Source organism: Ochotona curzoniae, unplaced genomic scaffold (genome assembly GCF_017591425.1).
Source record: "Ochotona curzoniae isolate NIBS_2020 unplaced genomic scaffold, NIBS_Ocur_1.0 scaffold_3208, whole genome shotgun sequence".
Lineage (NCBI taxonomy): Eukaryota > Metazoa > Chordata > Mammalia > Lagomorpha > Ochotonidae > Ochotona > Ochotona curzoniae.
The window spans coordinates 23,823,176-23,840,793 of NW_024467106.1; the positions used below are offsets into that span (position 1 = coordinate 23,823,176).

Here is a 17,618-nt window from a genome sequence, read left to right on the forward strand (position 1 = left end):
AATAGAGGTGGCTGCCTTTAGAAGTTTAGGGAGGAGTGAAAATTTTAAGGCTTATTCATATTTTTCATTGAAATATCCTTTAACTAGCCAATAAATGCCAGGCTTGTAGCCTCCTTAAGCTGTCTATCAGTCAGTCTATCTGTCCACCATCCCTTTGTCTACCCTTAAATACATCATGCACAGAGTGCTGCAGAGTGCCTGGCTTTGGTGATTTGAAGGTGAACAGGACTCCCTCCTACTGCCCCTCCCCATAGCCCTCACACAAGTGATAGAGCAATGACTGAAGCATTTGGGGTGGGAGTGGTGTGTGGGCTGTGGGCTTCTAGCAGTACGCGGAGGGAGATGGGGATGGTGGACCCACTGTGGGGCCTTTGAAGCACCTGGGCACTGTGTTCTCTGCAGATGTCTCTGCTATCTCCAACCTCATCAGGAAGCATGTGTCTGAAGCTCGGCTGGTAGAAGACATTGGGCATGAGCTGACCTATGTGCTGCCATATGAAGCTGCTAAGGAAGGGGCTTTTGTGGAACTCTTCCATGAGATTGATGACCGGCTCTCAGACCTGGGAATCTCTAGTTATGGCATCTCAGAAACCACCTTGGAAGAAGTGAGTTAACTGTTAGAATATCAACTGCCTTTCAGAATATAACTACAGTCCCACTGTCAGACAGGTAGCCTACCGTGAGTATGGGATTACCCTGGAGTAGACCATTAAGTGTCCAGGTCATTGACATCCGAGTGATGTTAGCCTTATTTACCCACTGAATATCATAGTGGGAAATTCTAGGAAAACAGGATTACTCCCTGAGGTGACTTTGTCATAGTCAAATGTCAACTGGACCCTGGTGGCATGGGAAAGGATCAATGTTTATAGATAGTGTAATAGTACCAGAAGTGAATCTTTGTTTATAATCATTGTAACCTCATGTAATTCTCATTGCAAGGTAAGAAAATTGATAGGGACACTGAGTTGTGATTTTGCATTCAAGAGTTTAGGGCTTCAAAGGGCTTCAAAGCCCATGTTCTCTTTAGCAATGCCGTTCTTAAGCAGACACTCTTAAGGTGTTACAGATTTTCAGGTTGGAGGGGTGATGAAAGTTGTTCGACCCAGTGGGCCACAGGCTTGACTGTGTAGTAGAATCACCTGGAAATTACTGACAGTAAAAATTCTAAGAATCAGTTCCAGAGCCTTTGAACTGGGATTTGTAGAAGCAGGACCTTGAAGTCTGTAATTTTATTCTAATTTATACTTCCTATGCAGTGGACTGTAGACTAAGCATTGCAAATCATTGGTTTAGTTCAGATTCTCCCCTGATGCTTAAGTATCTGCCATAATATTTCCAGTAATGGTGAACTCATTTTTATCCTAATTATTCTGTTTTGGATGGTCTACCACAGTGTTGGTTTGTACAAAGATTTAGAGCCACAGACCTAAAAGATGCCTTTTTGACTCATTCCTTGTAGGTTGAGAACATTTTTTGTTTTTGTCACTTAATGTCATGGCTTTAATTTAAAATGATTGGAAATGATAACTCTCATCTCTGAAGAAATGTTTGCTGGCAGAAATGACTTGCAAAATGTTGCCAGTAACCATCTTCTGTCTTAAGAGACTAACGTGACATTCAAAAGTAATCGTAGCCATGATGGTTGTTCTCAAGTGTTGGTACTTATAAGGTTCTCACCTACTTTTATTTTTCAGATATTCCTCAAAGTGGCTGAAGAGAGTGGAGTGGACGCTGAGACCTCAGGTGACCTTCTTGAGAGGGACCACATAGGCTTTGGGTGGTGCCCTCTCTCCTGACTCACCAGTATCATACCTTTCCTTCGAGTTCTCACGTTTTAGTACATTAGCTTGCAATAGGTGGGGAAGATTCGCTCTGTTATAAATATAAGAGCATGTGACACTTGTTCCTTTCACCTTCAGATGGTACCTTGCCAGCAAGACGGAACAGACGGGCCTTTGGAGATAAGCAGAGCTGTCTTCGCCCTTTCACTGAAGACGATGCCATGGATCCAAATGATTCCGACTTAGACCCAGGTTCGTCTGCGTGCGACCTGTGTTCTGCTGTTTGAACATGCATTTCTCTTATGTCCTCACTTGTTTCCTTTTCATGACCTTTTGCTGAGGTGAGAGATTCCCTACAGGAAATGGGAGAAAATGAGAAAAGCTACTTTTCTAGCATTGTGTATGAGGTCAAACCTGAAAGAATCCGTTGTCATCATTTCTATCTGTTGTTGAGATCTTTCTTTCAAAATATCCATATTAAGATGATGTCTCTGGATCCATTTGCTATATTTTCTGTAGGGTCCAAGATTCTTGTATGTAATAAATAATAATTGCTGAATAAATCTTCATTGAGTGATAGGCAAATTTTCTGGCAGAATTAATTTTACCCTTAGATTTAGATATTTTAGACCGGTATCTCCTTGCATCTAGGACTGAGATAGAAGGGATAGGTAAGGAAGGAGAACACTCAGTTAGAAATCATTAGCTTATTACAAGGATCTCTGTAAGAATTTTAAGAACAGAAAACTTTGTCTCCCAGTACATTTTCGCATGAGTGTGGGCTCTTATGTTCTCCCTGACTTCATATATTGTCTGTTCTTAGATCATTTGAAATGAGTCTGCTTTGCCAAATATATCATAGGAGACTAAGTGCTATTGTGTGTTCTCAAGTATGTCAGCCAGTTTCTGTAAGAAGTTGATGATGGCTTGTTCGCCTGGCTGACTTGCTGTAGCAGACAGTTTTGTGTGAGCTTTCTCAAGGCATCTTCGGTATTTGCACTCATCAGACAGTGATTGGTATGCAGAGACTGTGCCGGCAGACAGCTTGGGTCATAACTTTGCCTTGGACATAAGGTTAATCATGAGATTCTGTAATTTTGAAGTAGCTCTAGCTTCAAACAGAACCTGCAAGAAAGAGGCTGGGTGAAGAGCATGATGCTGTCAAGACTAGCTGAGACGACAAGTGACCTTCAGTGTTGGTTTCTTGCAGAATCCAGAGAGACGGACTTGCTCAGCGGGATGGACGGCAAAGGCTCCTACCAGGTGAAGGGCTGGAAGCTCACCCAGCAGCAGTTTGTGGCCCTTTTGTGGAAACGGCTGCTGATTGCCAGACGGAGTCGAAAAGGATTCTTTGCTCAGGTGAGATGTGATGCTCCCGGCCAGGAGTTCTGGCATCATGGGTGACTATAGGCCCTTTTACCATAGAGGCAGAATGATTTTGTGGCAAGAGGTGGATTCTGGAGCCATTTATCTGTTCTGCTTCTTGTATTTCCTGGCAAATTACATATCTGTGTCTCAGTTTGCTTATCTGTAGAATGGGGATAATAATAGTTCTTATGTTGTAGAATTGTTTTATGAAGATAAGAATGAATGAATGCCTACAAGGGGGCCTGACACTGGAAGTATATTGTGTGTGTATGTGTGTTACTTTTGTACTTTAGAGAATATAAGAGAGAAGTTTAGAACTAGTTGGGATTCAACTTTTACAACATGGGAGATGCTATACCAGATGCACTGGGCATATGAACTTAGTAAAAGCATAGTCTCTAAGTCCAAGTTTAGCTCAAGCTGATAGACAACATAGCCAGAGAGATCTGAATATAACTGGCAGACTGAAAAGGCTCATTACACTATTGCCTGCTTGTCAGTATTTGCATGCTAAGACTTTGGTGTGAATAAGTTACTTCATCTCCAATCTGTAGTCACTCTGTTTGATAGAGTAATGGTAGTAGTTAAATAATACATTTCTCACTGTACTTTTTTCTAAAAGAACTATTCATTCAATGTTAATTTTAGTACATGTGCCGCCGAAGCGAGCACCCAATGTTAATTTTAAGCAGGGAAACTATGGAATACTAGCATCAGGGTCTTATTTAAAACTCCATTTTGAAAATATTTGTTTTTATTCAAAAGGCAGATTTACAGAGAGAAATAGAGACAGGGAGAAAGATTTGCCATCTGCTGGGTCACTCTCCAAATGGCTGCAATGGCTGGAGCTAAGCCAATCCAAAGCCAGGAGCCAGAAGTTTCTTCCGAGTCTCCCATGCAGATTCAGGATCTCAAGGCTTTGTGCCGTTTTCCACTACTTTCCCAGACTATAAGCAGGGAACTGGATGGGAAGTGGAATACCTGGGATATGAAATGAGCACCCATATGGCATGCTGGAGGATTAGCCAGTGGTGCCATCATGCCAGCCCTTCATTTGAAACTTCTAAGATAGAAGTTTTCATCGACCTACCAACTGGAAGAGCATCTGTTTGTATTGCCCCTGGGTGGCTCCCTTACCATAGAGTTGGTTTTGTCAGAGAGTGGATTCCTAATGTGCCACCTCTTCCATGTCTTCAGATTATACACAAGGAAAGTGAGGACAGAGGGGAGAAGCGTATCTTGGGTACATGTGTGGTAGAATCAGAATCAAAACTGAGGCTTCTGGCTCTGGTCCAGGACTTGCTTTCTTAGCCTTCCCCTGAGCTGAGCAGCCCCCTGGCCCAGCACAGTTGGCCTGAGTCTTCATGTGGCAGTTTTCAATGGCAGAGCCTGATGTTCTGTGTCACTTTGACATGTGATCACTGTTTACTCTGTGAAGTTCCCAGCTTGGTGTGTCTGTCAGGCTGCCAAGGCAGAAGTTTCATTTTCAGACTTCAGTTTTTTTCCTAGCTGCCATGAATACTTTTTGAATACAAGTTCAGCTATGGGCTTATACCCTTGCACCCTGCACTGGCTGGTCTGGGAGGCTGGCTGGACTCCCACTGGCTTGTCCCTGACCCTTTCTAACACTTACCCTTTTCCTGTCATTCCCTTCCCCCTCTACTGCCTGTTTATAGATTGTCCTGCCAGCTGTGTTCGTCTGCATTGCCTTGGTGTTCAGTCTGATTGTACCACCGTTTGGCAAGTATCCGAGCCTGGAGCTTCAACCCTGGATGTACAATGAACAGTACACATTTGTCAGGTATGTGCTTGCCTTCTGTGTCCCAGGGAAGAGGGAAGTTCAAGCGGACCAGGCATGTTTCTATGCTGAGAGTGAAGCGAATGGAACTAAACAGAGGAATGGGTGTCATCAGCTGTGACTAAGGCCCCTGCCAAACTATTGCTGCGTGCATCGAAGTGCCCAGAACTAGCCTTGAAATAATAGGCAGTGTTCTTTCAGCCTTCATACTGCTGTTAGGAGTAGCCATGTGTGTTTTAGGTAAAACAATCTACCCTGCCTAAAATCTCTGGTCAAGTAATAAAATATCCTAGTGTTAGCTGTGTAATTGAGTCACAGGGCTTTTACATGCTGACAAAACACAAACTCTGGGTTCTTGTTCTCTGCAAAATTCCTATAATTGTTATTTGTCCTTTTAAATTTGGGATATTAGCTTGTGTTTAGTTAAGAGTAGCTCCTACTGTGAGGCAATCCTTTCCATCAGACAAAAGGACAAATCTTTAGTCTTGTAGAAATTATAGGCCCATAGATGGAGATAGGCATCAGTGATATAAAAGGAAAGCTTTTATATATAATATTATATTGTATATGATTTAGTCTCTTTTTCTCCACCTCCATGTTATCTTCCTAAGCATCAAGTATGTTTTTATGATTTCCTTTCCTATCTTCTTTATCTACTTTTTGTTGCCCACAGCTGCAGAACATAACATTTGTTTATGATCTGTGCCCAATATTTTGTGTGTTTTCTAGGTATCCATGCAAACATTCAATAAAATCTGCCTCTTTGTTTTTTTAAAATTATGGTTGTCTATATGAAATAGATAATTGTGAAGTATTTCTGAAATACAAATATTTACTGGATTTCTTTACTTGAAATTAAAATACCTGTGCAAATATGTTTAATTAGGATATACATTCACACACATATGTGCACACACCTTCATACATACAACATACAACCTTTCTGTCCAAGCTCCACTTTGGAATGCCGTGTGTTATCTGACCAGAAGCTGAGCTTTTGTGAGAGGGGGATTTCTATAGCTCATTCATTCCTGCTTTGAGTGTTTCTTACTTTAGAAAACTTTCTGTCTCTTGATGTCTGGTTGAAATGAGTTACTGAGCTGGCGCTCTCTCATGTATCCACAGTAATGACGCTCCAGAGGACACGGGCACCCAGGAACTGTTGAAGGCTCTCACCAAAGACCCTGGCTTTGGGACCCGGTGTATGGAAGGAAACCCAATCCCGTGAGTGACACTTGAGCCAAATACTGGCTTCTTGTGCTTGTCCCCTGACTTGTTTTTAATACATTGTATCTATCAGCTGCATGTCACAGTGTGGTCACCATTTGTTCTTTGAATTATCATTTATCTCTAAAAAGCCACTGGACTAACCTGATCAGATGGTCTAGGCCTTTGGAGTCTTCTAACATCCTGCAAAGCTAATCATTAGAGACGTTTGCATACTGCTTTAGAGCATTAATATTTGATTTCAATAGCACTTTGTGCTTAGTGATCAAAGATTGTCCTCTTTCTTTCTTTCTTCCTTCTTTACCTAAGTGCTTCAGTAGGTTGCTGTTGTGTAAGATTTACTGCTTGCTTATTAGTTTCTTCCCTTTAAAACCTGGGCAAAAACATAAGTGACTCTGTTAACGACAGCAGCAAGACTGATACCTAAATACATGAGGGCGCATCAGAAAGCTTATAGAAAAATTGAATTAAGAGATGCTTATTCTGTGTAAAAAGTTGAAATCAGTAAAATCGATTTTTCGTAACATGCATTATTATGAACTTTATGGAGACTTTTTATATGCATGAATTTCAGAATTCTTTGCACCAAAATCATCTTTTATTTCCATTATATATTACCTTCCTGAAGTATCCTTGTCTAAGGTCTGTGATTTCTAAATGGAAAACTCCAATGTAACTGTTAGCTCTGAATTGATATTACTCAGATACTAAATACTTACCAAAAACACTATTGGCTCACAAATAACAAGATCACGAGGGCAGAAAAGGACACAGGCACAGCTTATTGGGTTTTACGAAACCTTTGAGATGGCACATTTTATTTTGTAGACAAAATAAAAGAGTGAGAGGAGATGATCGTGAAGTTAGCTGGATTCACTGCTGGCTGGCCAAACTCTATAGATTCATGGATTGATGCCTGTCTAGGAAGGATCTAGAAGAGTCAGAACAGGGCTAAGATTAAGCCTACAGGCTCTGAAGTTGCTGTTCTTGACATCACAGGGCAGTGCTGGCTTCATGCTTAAAGCAGTCTGATGGAGGAGACAAATGTGGCAACTCTCACTGAAATCAAATGTTATGTTTTTCAAAAGGTGGTGGAACTGAAATAAGCTGAAACAAAGCCATTGTGTAGTTTTACCATTGGAAAAAAATAAGCTCTTAGAAGGTGGTAGGTTGTCTGATGCTGTCACACAAATTCAGAGCTTTGATCAGGAATAGAGACCTTGTGTTTTATATTCTGGACATTTCGCAAACGACCTGACTCTTCGTATATAAAACACTCTCACTGCACAACCCTGCCCCCTAATTCTCTAATTATGCCATTCTGGACTTTTAGTATATTGAGTATAAATTCCAGAATCTTTCCCAGCTCGTGTCATCTGGCTCCCACTTGCCCATCTTCATTTATGTTTCATCTTCCTCTTAGCTTATCACATTACTGCCATGCAACCTTCTTGTTGCTGCTCAGTGTAGAAACTCGTTTCCTCCCAAGGGCTTCGTACTTTCCATGCCTTTCCTTGGAATGTTCTTTTCCCTTCAGGTAATTGTCTAACGTGTACTCGCTCATTCTTTACATTGTAGTTGAGGTGAATTTTCTGCAGGAAGTCCATTTTGCCCTGTCATCTTTTATTCTGCTTCATTTATGACCATCTGTGATTAGATTATCTGTTCTTTGATGCTTTCATGGGCATAATACTCAGATACAGAACAGTGTCTGACACACAGTAGACATTTGATGAATATGTTTTGTGTGATGAATGTGGATTGATTGAATTATCCAAGGTTCAGCCATGTAGGCTTTTTTGTGTTCCATTGTTCTTAGTTATAAAATAGTGTTACAGCTCATATGCTACTGCGGGGTTAGATACTCAGCTAAGATCCAGCTCGTCCTTTCCGAGCAAGAAAGGCTAGAAACATATTTGTGGTAGAATAATCCTGTACTCCTAAAGCAGCAGGTAAGGCCAGGGGCTCTTGAGTGATCTACCTTTTTTCCTCCCTTTGCAGAGACGCACCCTGCTTGGCAGGGGAGGAAGAGTGGGTCACTGCCCAAGTTCCCCAGACCATTGTAGATCTCTTCCAAAATGGAAACTGGACCATGGAGAATCCCTCACCCGCCTGCCAGTGTAGCAGTGACAAAATCAAGAAGATGCTGCCTGTGTGTCCTCCCGGGGCAGGGGGGCTGCCTCCTCCACAAGTGAGTCATGCTCAGTGTGTGACTGAGCAGATGGGGTGAAAGTTGGGCTGTAATTCTCTCTTAAGAATAAGACATCATGTCGGGATTGCTGTACAAGTCTTGACCTACTCTTCATCATAGAGAAAATCACGTGAAGCATGAGTAGAAGGGATATGGTCAAACTTGTGCCAATGCCTATCTAACTGGTGGTGCCATGGGCAGATTGTGACATGCCCAGATTTCATCCCCAGTTCTGCCAAAACTGAGTTAGTGGCCTTTGGTAGGCTATTCTAATTTCATGAATCTATCTCCTTATATCCAACATAAGGAAGCTGTCTTGTCAACTCTGACATTCTCTGAAACTCTTGAGTTGAGGAAGGAGCTGGGAGTCCCTCTGGTCTTCCCCACCAAGAATGACTTCTGGAATAGCCTCATTGAAAGGCAGCTATGCTCACCACTATACCACCAAGGCCTCCTAGGAGTAGCCTTATTGGTAATCCTTGGCTGCTTTATCAGCATCCAGGTTACAGGATGAGGACAATAGTTGGTGGAGAGGGAAATGGATGTTGTGGTGTGGTGGGGCAACATAGTTCTTGTAATACCAACACCCCATTTGGACTGCTGGTTCCAGTCCCAGCAACTGCACTTCTGATCCAGCTTCCTAATGCACTGAAGAAAACAACAAGAGACAACTCAAGTGCTTGGATCCCAGCCATTCATGTGGGAGACCAGGTAGATTTCTTGGCTTTGGCCTGGTCCAGACCTTGCTGTTAAGGTCATTTGGAGAGTGAACCAGAGGATGGAGGATCTCTGTCTTTCCTCTCTCTCTGCCTTCAAATAAATAAACAATAAGTATTGTGAGGATTTAAAGACATCTGGATTACCTGTCTTTACTATCTAATGTAGTAATCAGTGTAGTTTAGTGAACAAAAGAATTCACTAGACATAATTGATACTGCTACTCCTTAATTGTCCTCATATGGCTCGTGCCCTAGTTCATGTGAAAATTCATGCACTTGGTTGTATTATGGTTACAGAGAAAACAGAACACTGCAGACATCCTTCAGAACCTTACAGGAAGGAACATCTCGGATTACCTGGTGAAGACGTATGTGCAGATCATAGCCAAAAGGTGACTATTTACTCAGCATGGCTCTGCTTTATTTAAGGCCTAATTAAGTAGACTAGAGTGGTGGGAGATGCCTTCATGATGGTCTGATGGTTTCTCTTGGATGTTGAGGATATTGTCCCGAACTAGGAATGATAAGAGATTTAAAGGTTGAAGCAGCCTAGGCATAGAACATAAATCTGGATTGAAATTGAGTTCAACTTCTTACTAACTGTTAGAGCAGGGGCAGCCAGCTATCCTAGTGATATGGATGGAGTTCTCATAGGTTTGTTGTTAGGAATAGATGGTATGGTACTAGTATTATGTCTTGAGTGATCTCTCTCATGGATAATGTGATGTTGTGAAGAGAGCCCTAGAAGACTTGAGAAACTCTTGGCTGTAGAGTCTTAAAGAGTGTTGTAACTTCCTAAGGGTGTGGCTACACAGTGTCCGGTTCTTACCTGATGTTCAGGAAGCATTTGTTTTGGTTTGTTTACCATCAGTTTGGTCAGCTGTAGTCTCTGTTCAAGTTCTTGGTACCTTTAAATGTTGGTGAGACTCTGGATTGATAATGACCATGAGTTTCTAAAAGTAAAAATAACCTTTCCACGTGTCACTTACAATTGCAGTATTCTTTTGAATTGAAAAAGCATCTAGTTCCATCATTTTTTTGTCTATAAGGTATGATTCTTAGCTAAATAACAATTATAAGATAGAAGAAAAGATATGATTAGGATGAGCTGCTTGCCATTGGCAAAATGTCACAGGGCCAGTCCAATCACAGGACTATTTTTGTGCATTTCTTGTGTCTACAGGTAGCTATTTGTTCCTTTTGCATCATTAGAAATGGATCAGTATTTTCTTTGAAGTGATTTTTTTTTGTTTTCTTTCTCTTTGTTTTCTGCAGTTTGAAAAACAAGATCTGGGTGAATGAGTTTAGGTAAGTTGATCATTCTGTACTTGCAGCTTTCCCTGGACTTCAAGCTCAGAAGGATGACCAATTCAGGCATCTTGAATCAAAAGAAGGTGTTAGTTGGGGAATGGCCTTCACACTTGCGTTCCCTGTGAAAGGGGATATGGTCCCTGCAGAATGTATGAAGCACACAGGGACACAGACAAACATAGGTTAGAGTTACGTGGAGATTTTGCTTAGAGCATCCCTGGTTGGTGCTGTGAGTCTGTGAAACACTTAGCACACCGATTTCCTTGAGAAGATTCAGAAATCACCTGTGTGTCTTTAGGGATTGAAGATAAGTGCAGTGTTCTGAGAGGAACACCCATCCTCATTACACTTCACCTCAGAGTCCCTTGGTTTCCTGGAGACTCAAGAACCAGTTTTTCAGGCCTTTGGCATGAGATTCATGGTATGTAGAAGGTCTTGGAGGAAATAAAAGGCATCAACCTCATTTATTTTCAGTGTCTATTTCATCCCCTTCGTCCCTCTGGGATTTATAAGTGGAACTGACAGTGATGGCTGATGTGGCTGTCTCAGAGGATTCAAAGGCTCTCTCATATTAAGGCCCACTTCTCCGTGAGGGCCAAAACCCCGGAACTCTGGAGAGCAGCACAGGCATTGGTCCTTAGAATGGCCCCCTCAGGCTAGGAAAGGGGCATGCTCTATCTTGTAGACCTCACTGGTCACTCAGGATGGTGTCTTCCACCACTCATCCCCACTGCCCATCTATATACCTCTAGACCAAATTCATGCCCAGCATACCAGGGTGGGAGAAGTACCAGTGAGTTAATGACCTTTTCTCAGTGGGTCAAATGTCTCCCTATGTGTTATCAGGCTGGTCTTCCCCTCCAGGCCAGGAACCAGGAGACAAAAGACCATCCAGATCCCTTTAGGGAAGCTGACACATAGCTTCTCTGAGTCTGACTTAGCCCTGTGTAGGATAGGAAATTTGCCTTGATGGAGTTTGTGCACATTCACATGGTGTCTCCTGCTGGGTGATGCTGTGGGGGCACACTGTCCAAGTCTTGATGACAGACTATTCTTCCAGGTATGGTGGCTTTTCTCTGGGTGTCAGCAACTCCCAGGCACTCCCTCCAAGCCGAGAAGTTAATGAAGCCATTAAACAAGTGAAGAAACATTTGAGGCTGGCCAAGGTACAGTGCCCATTTTAAGCCTTGTCAGAAACAGGAGTTTGGAATAGCTGGATTGGGGGAGTGATTGGCAAGTAGTTGATCAGGTAGTCACTGCTTGTTTTCAATGCATGAGCCGTCATGAGCATTTTTGAACCAGACAAGGCTGAACTATAAACTAGGCTTCAAATACATTTTTCTTTAAAATGTGGCTGACTCAACAGAAAATGATTCATTTTCACTTTTCAGCTGGTAGGCAGGCCTTCAGGACCTGGTGAGCACTCATTTTGTTCCTCTGGATCTCAAGGTTCCCCTTTGTCAGTGAGGATGGAGGTGGCAGTGATGGTCCTGTGACCCGGGTTCTGCTTTTGAGGCCCACTCCTAGATACAGTGTTTGTGCTCTTGGCATGATGCCAGGGGAGAATTGGGAAGAATCTCTATCACCCAGTTAGAGCCAGACATTAAAATCTTGGGGGATTTGAAGCTGTGAGATTCCTGTGTGAGTCTTTTAAGACTTTGAACACCGTGGTCACACTGTTGCTGTAGATTTATGATCTCTTGGTTTTCGGGAGCTGTTGATTCATTGGAAGCAATTCAGTTTCAGTGAGCAAAGTAGCAGTCACATTGCTTTTCCCAGGGTTGTCCTGTTGTCCCCAGATTCCAGACCTACAGTTTGTAAGGCCCCTTCTCTGTGTGAACAGTCACAGCTGAGGGGGTTTCTGTTGATTATAGGACAGCTCTGCAGATCGATTTCTCAACAGCTTGGGGAGGTTCATGACTGGACTGGACACCAAAAATAATGTCAAGGTAAGAGTTTCTTGGTAAAAAGTGATCTTCATAGTCTTTGAAATCCTTTCAGCTCCAGTAATGTTAATGGGAAGATTCAGAACAGAAAAGAGAAACTTGTTAACTTTACCTGCAAGAGAGTTTAGCATAGCGAATAGCAGAATTTTCTGTACCACCCATGTATCAGGTTTATGGTAGCCCATTGTGACCTTGACTGAATTATGTAATCTGTCTAAGTCTCAGTTTTGTCATCTATAAAAGAGAGTAATCATGGTTATAAGAGAGAGTAATCATGGTTATCTCTCTAAACGTTTGTAAGGATTAAATGAATTCAAGATATAAGGTCCTCAGCATAGTGCCTGCCCAAGCAGGCAGTGGTTAGTGTATTGTCTGTGTAGTTATTACTTTTTTTTTAAATGATTTTATAGCTTTTAATTCTGCTAAACCACCAATACATAAGAGGTGCACAGTGCTATAAGTGCTGTAAGATAAGGTGCACAGTGCTATAAGATGATTATCTGGCTAGAGAGATACAATTGTATCTATGAAACTAAATACAGAAGTGTTAGATAACATCCGAAATTGGATTGTCCTTTGAAGGGTCAGATAGGAACCTAGAGTGAGCTCACTCCTCCTTTCACACCGTGCCTGTGTTTCTCTGTCTTTAATGATGACCCAATTTGCTAACATTGTGAAAGCATATAGAGGTAACACTTCTTTTGGTTCTATGCCAACAGCCTTCCTAGAATCCATGCTCCATTTACTTGGTCTCAGGAGATTAAGCTTTTCCAAACCTCTCTTGTATTTCAGGCATGTGATATTGATATCAGGGCTTAAAGGGAATTGGGCCTCAACTTTTCTGTGGTTTAGGTGCATATTTGTGTGTGGGCTTTTATGACTAAGATCAGGGTTTGGAGATTTTACCTTGTATCCAATATGTTTTATTTCAGGTGTGGTTTAATAACAAAGGCTGGCATGCCATTAGCTCTTTCCTGAATGTCATCAACAATGCCATTCTCCGGGCCAACCTGCAGAAGGGAGAGAATCCTACCCGTTATGGAATTACTGCTTTCAATCACCCCCTAAATCTTACCAAGCAGCAGCTCTCAGAAGTGGCTCTGTAAGTACAGCTCTACCTGAATGGACTCAGTGAGGAGAGAAGGGTGTTGGATTGATCATGAAGTGGGGCAAGGAATGGAAAGCTGGCTGAAGTGTAGCACTTTGGGAGACGGTGATGACACATCACGGTGGATTCAGACTCTGGCCAGAAAATGATCAGTTCATGGATTGGCTGTTTGGGCTCCTTAACAGAAAATGACACAGATATATGAAGATTATTACTATTGCTGATTTCCTATAAACCAGGTTAAAATGATCAATAAAACCTGAAAACAGTTGAACTCACCATTAACATCAGCTTTAATAACTATTTATGAATGATTTTTTAAAAGAAACCACAGTTTTAAATTCCCAACATGCTTTCATTACCATGTGTGTTTAATTTCTGAATTAAGTGTGTGCATGTGACTATGAATATGTGTGTATAGTCTTTGGATTTTGTTCAGCGGATTAGCTCAACCAATGGTATGATTACATGGCTTTAATCCATCAACTCTATGAAACACAGGTAGGGCTTACAAATATCTCCTTATGCCCATGACAGTGTCCACTTAGAAAGACAAAGAAGGGGTCATTATATCACCAAGACTTCTTTTGGCTGTTGATATCTCTACCTTGTAAAAAACAATCTTATTTTTTAAAAGATTTATTTATTTTGCTTGAAAGTTGGAATTACAGAGAGAGGGGGAAAGAGCGATAACCTCCATCTGTTGGAGATGTCCAGAGCTTGACTGGTTTGGGGTCTTGGAGCCAGCAGCTTCTTTCAGGTCTCTACCTGCCTTGTGGCATGCCCTGCTGTCTTCCAGGCCTTTAGCAGGGAAGTGTATGAAAAACTGAGCAGCCTGCACTGGAACTGATCTCTGTGCAGGCAGAGGATTAGTTTACTACCCCACTGTGCCAGCCCCAGAGAGAACCATCTTAAATCTCATTCTTATAGTTCAACAAGTATCATAAGACACATTAGAGGTACTGCTCAACAAAATTTAGTTAATTCACTGGGTTATGTAACTAGCATTGTATGCAAGGTAAAGCCATTGTCTGCAACACTGGCATCCTGTACTGGCATTGGCTCAGGTCTTGGCTGCTCCAGTTTTGGTCCAGCTCTCTGCTGGTGTCCTGGGAGAATCAGCAGATGATGGCCCAAGTGTTCATGCTCCAGCTAGTCATGTGGGATTCCAGATGAACATCCTGGCTCCTGACTTTGGCCTGACCCAACCCTGCCACTGTGACCATGAACCGTAGATGGAAGATTCTGTCTTTCTCTCTCTCCTTGAATTTCAAATCAATAAATATATATTCTACAAATACATTGGGTTCTGTTAACTTGCAAAGTCATTGGTCATTAAACACCCTTGTTATTCAACAAGCAGAACATGTACATTATTAAATGAGGCATATTACTTTTGAATTAATATGTCTTACCAGAGATGTAGGACATCTAGATTCTAAAAAGACAATGACATTCTCATAATGTCATTCTCTTAGAAGTCCCTTGCCCTCTTTAGGACTCTTTAGAATATGGACTTTTCCTCTTATAGGCTCTCTTTGCATTTTTATGACATTGCTTATATTTAAGCTCTGTATACTCAATCTCCCTGTAAAACTTGTTTTCCTGTCTAGAAGCTGTCAAAGCCCAGGTGGTCCTATCCATTAGAACCATGAGTGCAGGCCTTTCACTGGGGGTCCCTGAAGAGTCCACTGGGGGAGCCTGTCTTATTGCCATCTTCAGCTTGAACCAGCAGGAGCAGTCATTACTGTCTCTCGTTAATGGCAGTTAGGGTTACGGCTTTAAAGGGTGGATACCTACAGAGATAGACTCCTGGCTAGGTAGACAGGGGCCAAAGAGCCCTTCTCTGCCAACTGGTGATGAATCTCCAAGGACCCAGGAGAGATCAGACAATGGGTTTTTGTGAATGGGGTAGACTCAAACAGCTTAATCTGCTGTGATTCTCTCATTTTCTTTGCTCCTCTTTCTTGGTGAAAACCAGGCAAAGAACCATGTGGAGAAAAAGAGAATCACAGACTTCCTCAACAATAAGAAAACATTTTTTTAGAAATGTATAGCTTTTGAAGTTAGATTGTGGCCTCCAGATTTCTAGATAAATGCTTATGAATGCAACAGTTCTTGCAAATTACCAAGCCCGCACCCCATAGAGTTTCATTCCGAAAGATTCCTTTTCTTTGTATCCTGCGTGGCAATTTGTGTTTTTATTTAACTTCAATAGAGTATTAGCATAGCACTCTAAGGTTTTCTTGTAAAAAGAATCTTGTAGAGTTTTTCTGTGTTAGATTGATATATTTTGGTTTTCAATTTATTTATAGCCAGAGAGTTTTAGCTTGATAACAGTAGCTTTATAGTAATACTTGTTCCTTCTTTAGTTTTCAAACCACACCAGTCGTATCTGTGCTTACGTGTGTGTGTGTGTGTGTGTGTGTGTGTGTGTGTGTGTGTGAGAGAGAGAGAGAGAGAGAGAAAGAGAGAGAGAGAGAGAATTTCCTAACTTGCTGCATCCATAAGGCCAGGATCACTGGATCTATTTGAACACATTAGACAGTTTCAGACTTCCTTCAGTGGTTTCATTATGGCAGTGGACCCTCTTTCTGACCTCAGTGTAAATCACTTTTGTATTTGAATTGTCTTTTGTTTAATTTGAAAAAGATTCTACTTAACACTGAACAAAATGTATTAAATGGACAGGTGCTTTTGTCTGGGCTGTGCCTTGGCTGTAGATTTATCATGAGCTTTGTTTTTTTTTTTCAGGATGACCACATCAGTGGATGTCCTCGTGTCCATCTGTGTCATCTTTGCAATGTCCTTCGTCCCGGCCAGCTTTGTTGTGTTCCTCATCCAGGAGCGGGTTAGCAAAGCAAAACACCTGCAGTTCATCAGTGGAGTGAAGCCTGTCATCTACTGGCTGTCCAATTTTGTCTGGGATATGGTAAGGACACAAGCCTGTGGCCTCTTTATGAATCCCCATCAAGGCAATGACACATATGGATAAGGAAGGCTGTCACCAGGAAGTGTACCAGCTGGTCTAAAGCTTTATTATTTTAATGTATATTTGTTTTAATGTGCTTGAAAGAGCAACACACACACACACACACAGCAAGAGTGAGAGTGAGAGAATGAGAGATGTCTCCTATCCACCAGTTCACAAAGTCAGAAGCCCAGAACTGCATCCTAGTCTTCATGTGAGTGGCAGGAGCCCAAACATTGACCGTTTTCTGCTGCCTCCGAGGACACATTAGCAGTAAGCTGGATTGGAGGTAGAGTAGTTGGAACTGGGATCCCAACTGGCAGTGTGATGGGAGCTGGAGGCATCCTGAGCATAGGATTAACCCGCTGAGGCACAGTGCTCTCACTAAACATTTTATGTACAAGGAAAAGGTACAGGCAGAGTACACCTCTGGGACACTAAGCACAGCACTGCTTACAGAGCTGATTTCACATTAGAGGAAACATCTGTCCGCACTGACAGATGATACCACTGTCACATCATGTCCCATGTGAGAACTTCCCCCAGAAATGTAGAAATGCGAGGACCCTATCACAACCCCATGTTCGTGCTGCTAATGCAGCTGAAGTGTTTTAACCTCCAGAGTCAGGGTTTTAATTTTCTTATGAGGAAAGCAATCTGTCATGTGAAACTATATGCTTTTACCAGCAGCTTACCTAGCCATTGCAAATATGCTTTTTGTGCTAACTGTAATACATTGCTGCTGTTTGAATCAATATGGAGGATGTCAAAGCAATCCAAAGTTCTAATTTTTATAAAGCGGAATTATTTGATATATATCTTCGTGATTTCCATTAATCCTAAACCACATAGAACAAATCTAATTCTTCTCCCACTGGACAGCCGTTCCAATATGTAAACATAACTCACAGTTCTAAATTTTCTCTGGATGAGGTGAAATATGGAAACGCACTTTGTAATCTCTAAAGCTCTGTGCAAATGTAATGGTGGAGCTGACCACAATGTCTGTGCTGAGTATCCCAAGCCAAGCCAACTTGCTACTGTTCTTATCTGATTGCCCTTTTATGATTAGTCTCCATATTGTAAATGTCCCTTTTGAAAAGCAAAGATCATAATTAACCTTGTGTTCAGGCTGTGGTCTGAATGGGTATGCATCTAGAGGGAGTTGATCTTTATCCTGTATGCCCACTACTAC

General features: G+C 41.9%; 1 protein-coding gene across 1 annotated transcript in view; it reads left to right on the top strand.

Moving 5' to 3' along the window:
* Positions 1–17,618, top strand: part of ABCA1 (ATP binding cassette subfamily A member 1) — a 124,828-nt gene that overhangs the window by 93,182 nt on the left and 14,028 nt on the right. Inside the window, exons 25-37 of the mRNA XM_040963691.1 lie at positions 403–605; positions 1,698–1,746; positions 1,923–2,036; positions 2,995–3,143; positions 4,829–4,953; positions 6,076–6,174; positions 8,179–8,368; positions 9,385–9,479; positions 10,363–10,395; positions 11,459–11,564; positions 12,273–12,347; positions 13,277–13,446; positions 16,207–16,384. Of these exons, the coding sequence (XP_040819625.1) occupies positions 403–605; positions 1,698–1,746; positions 1,923–2,036; positions 2,995–3,143; positions 4,829–4,953; positions 6,076–6,174; positions 8,179–8,368; positions 9,385–9,479; positions 10,363–10,395; positions 11,459–11,564; positions 12,273–12,347; positions 13,277–13,446; positions 16,207–16,384 (1,586 nt within the window). The remainder of the gene's footprint in view (positions 1–402; positions 606–1,697; positions 1,747–1,922; positions 2,037–2,994; positions 3,144–4,828; positions 4,954–6,075; positions 6,175–8,178; positions 8,369–9,384; positions 9,480–10,362; positions 10,396–11,458; positions 11,565–12,272; positions 12,348–13,276; positions 13,447–16,206; positions 16,385–17,618) is intronic.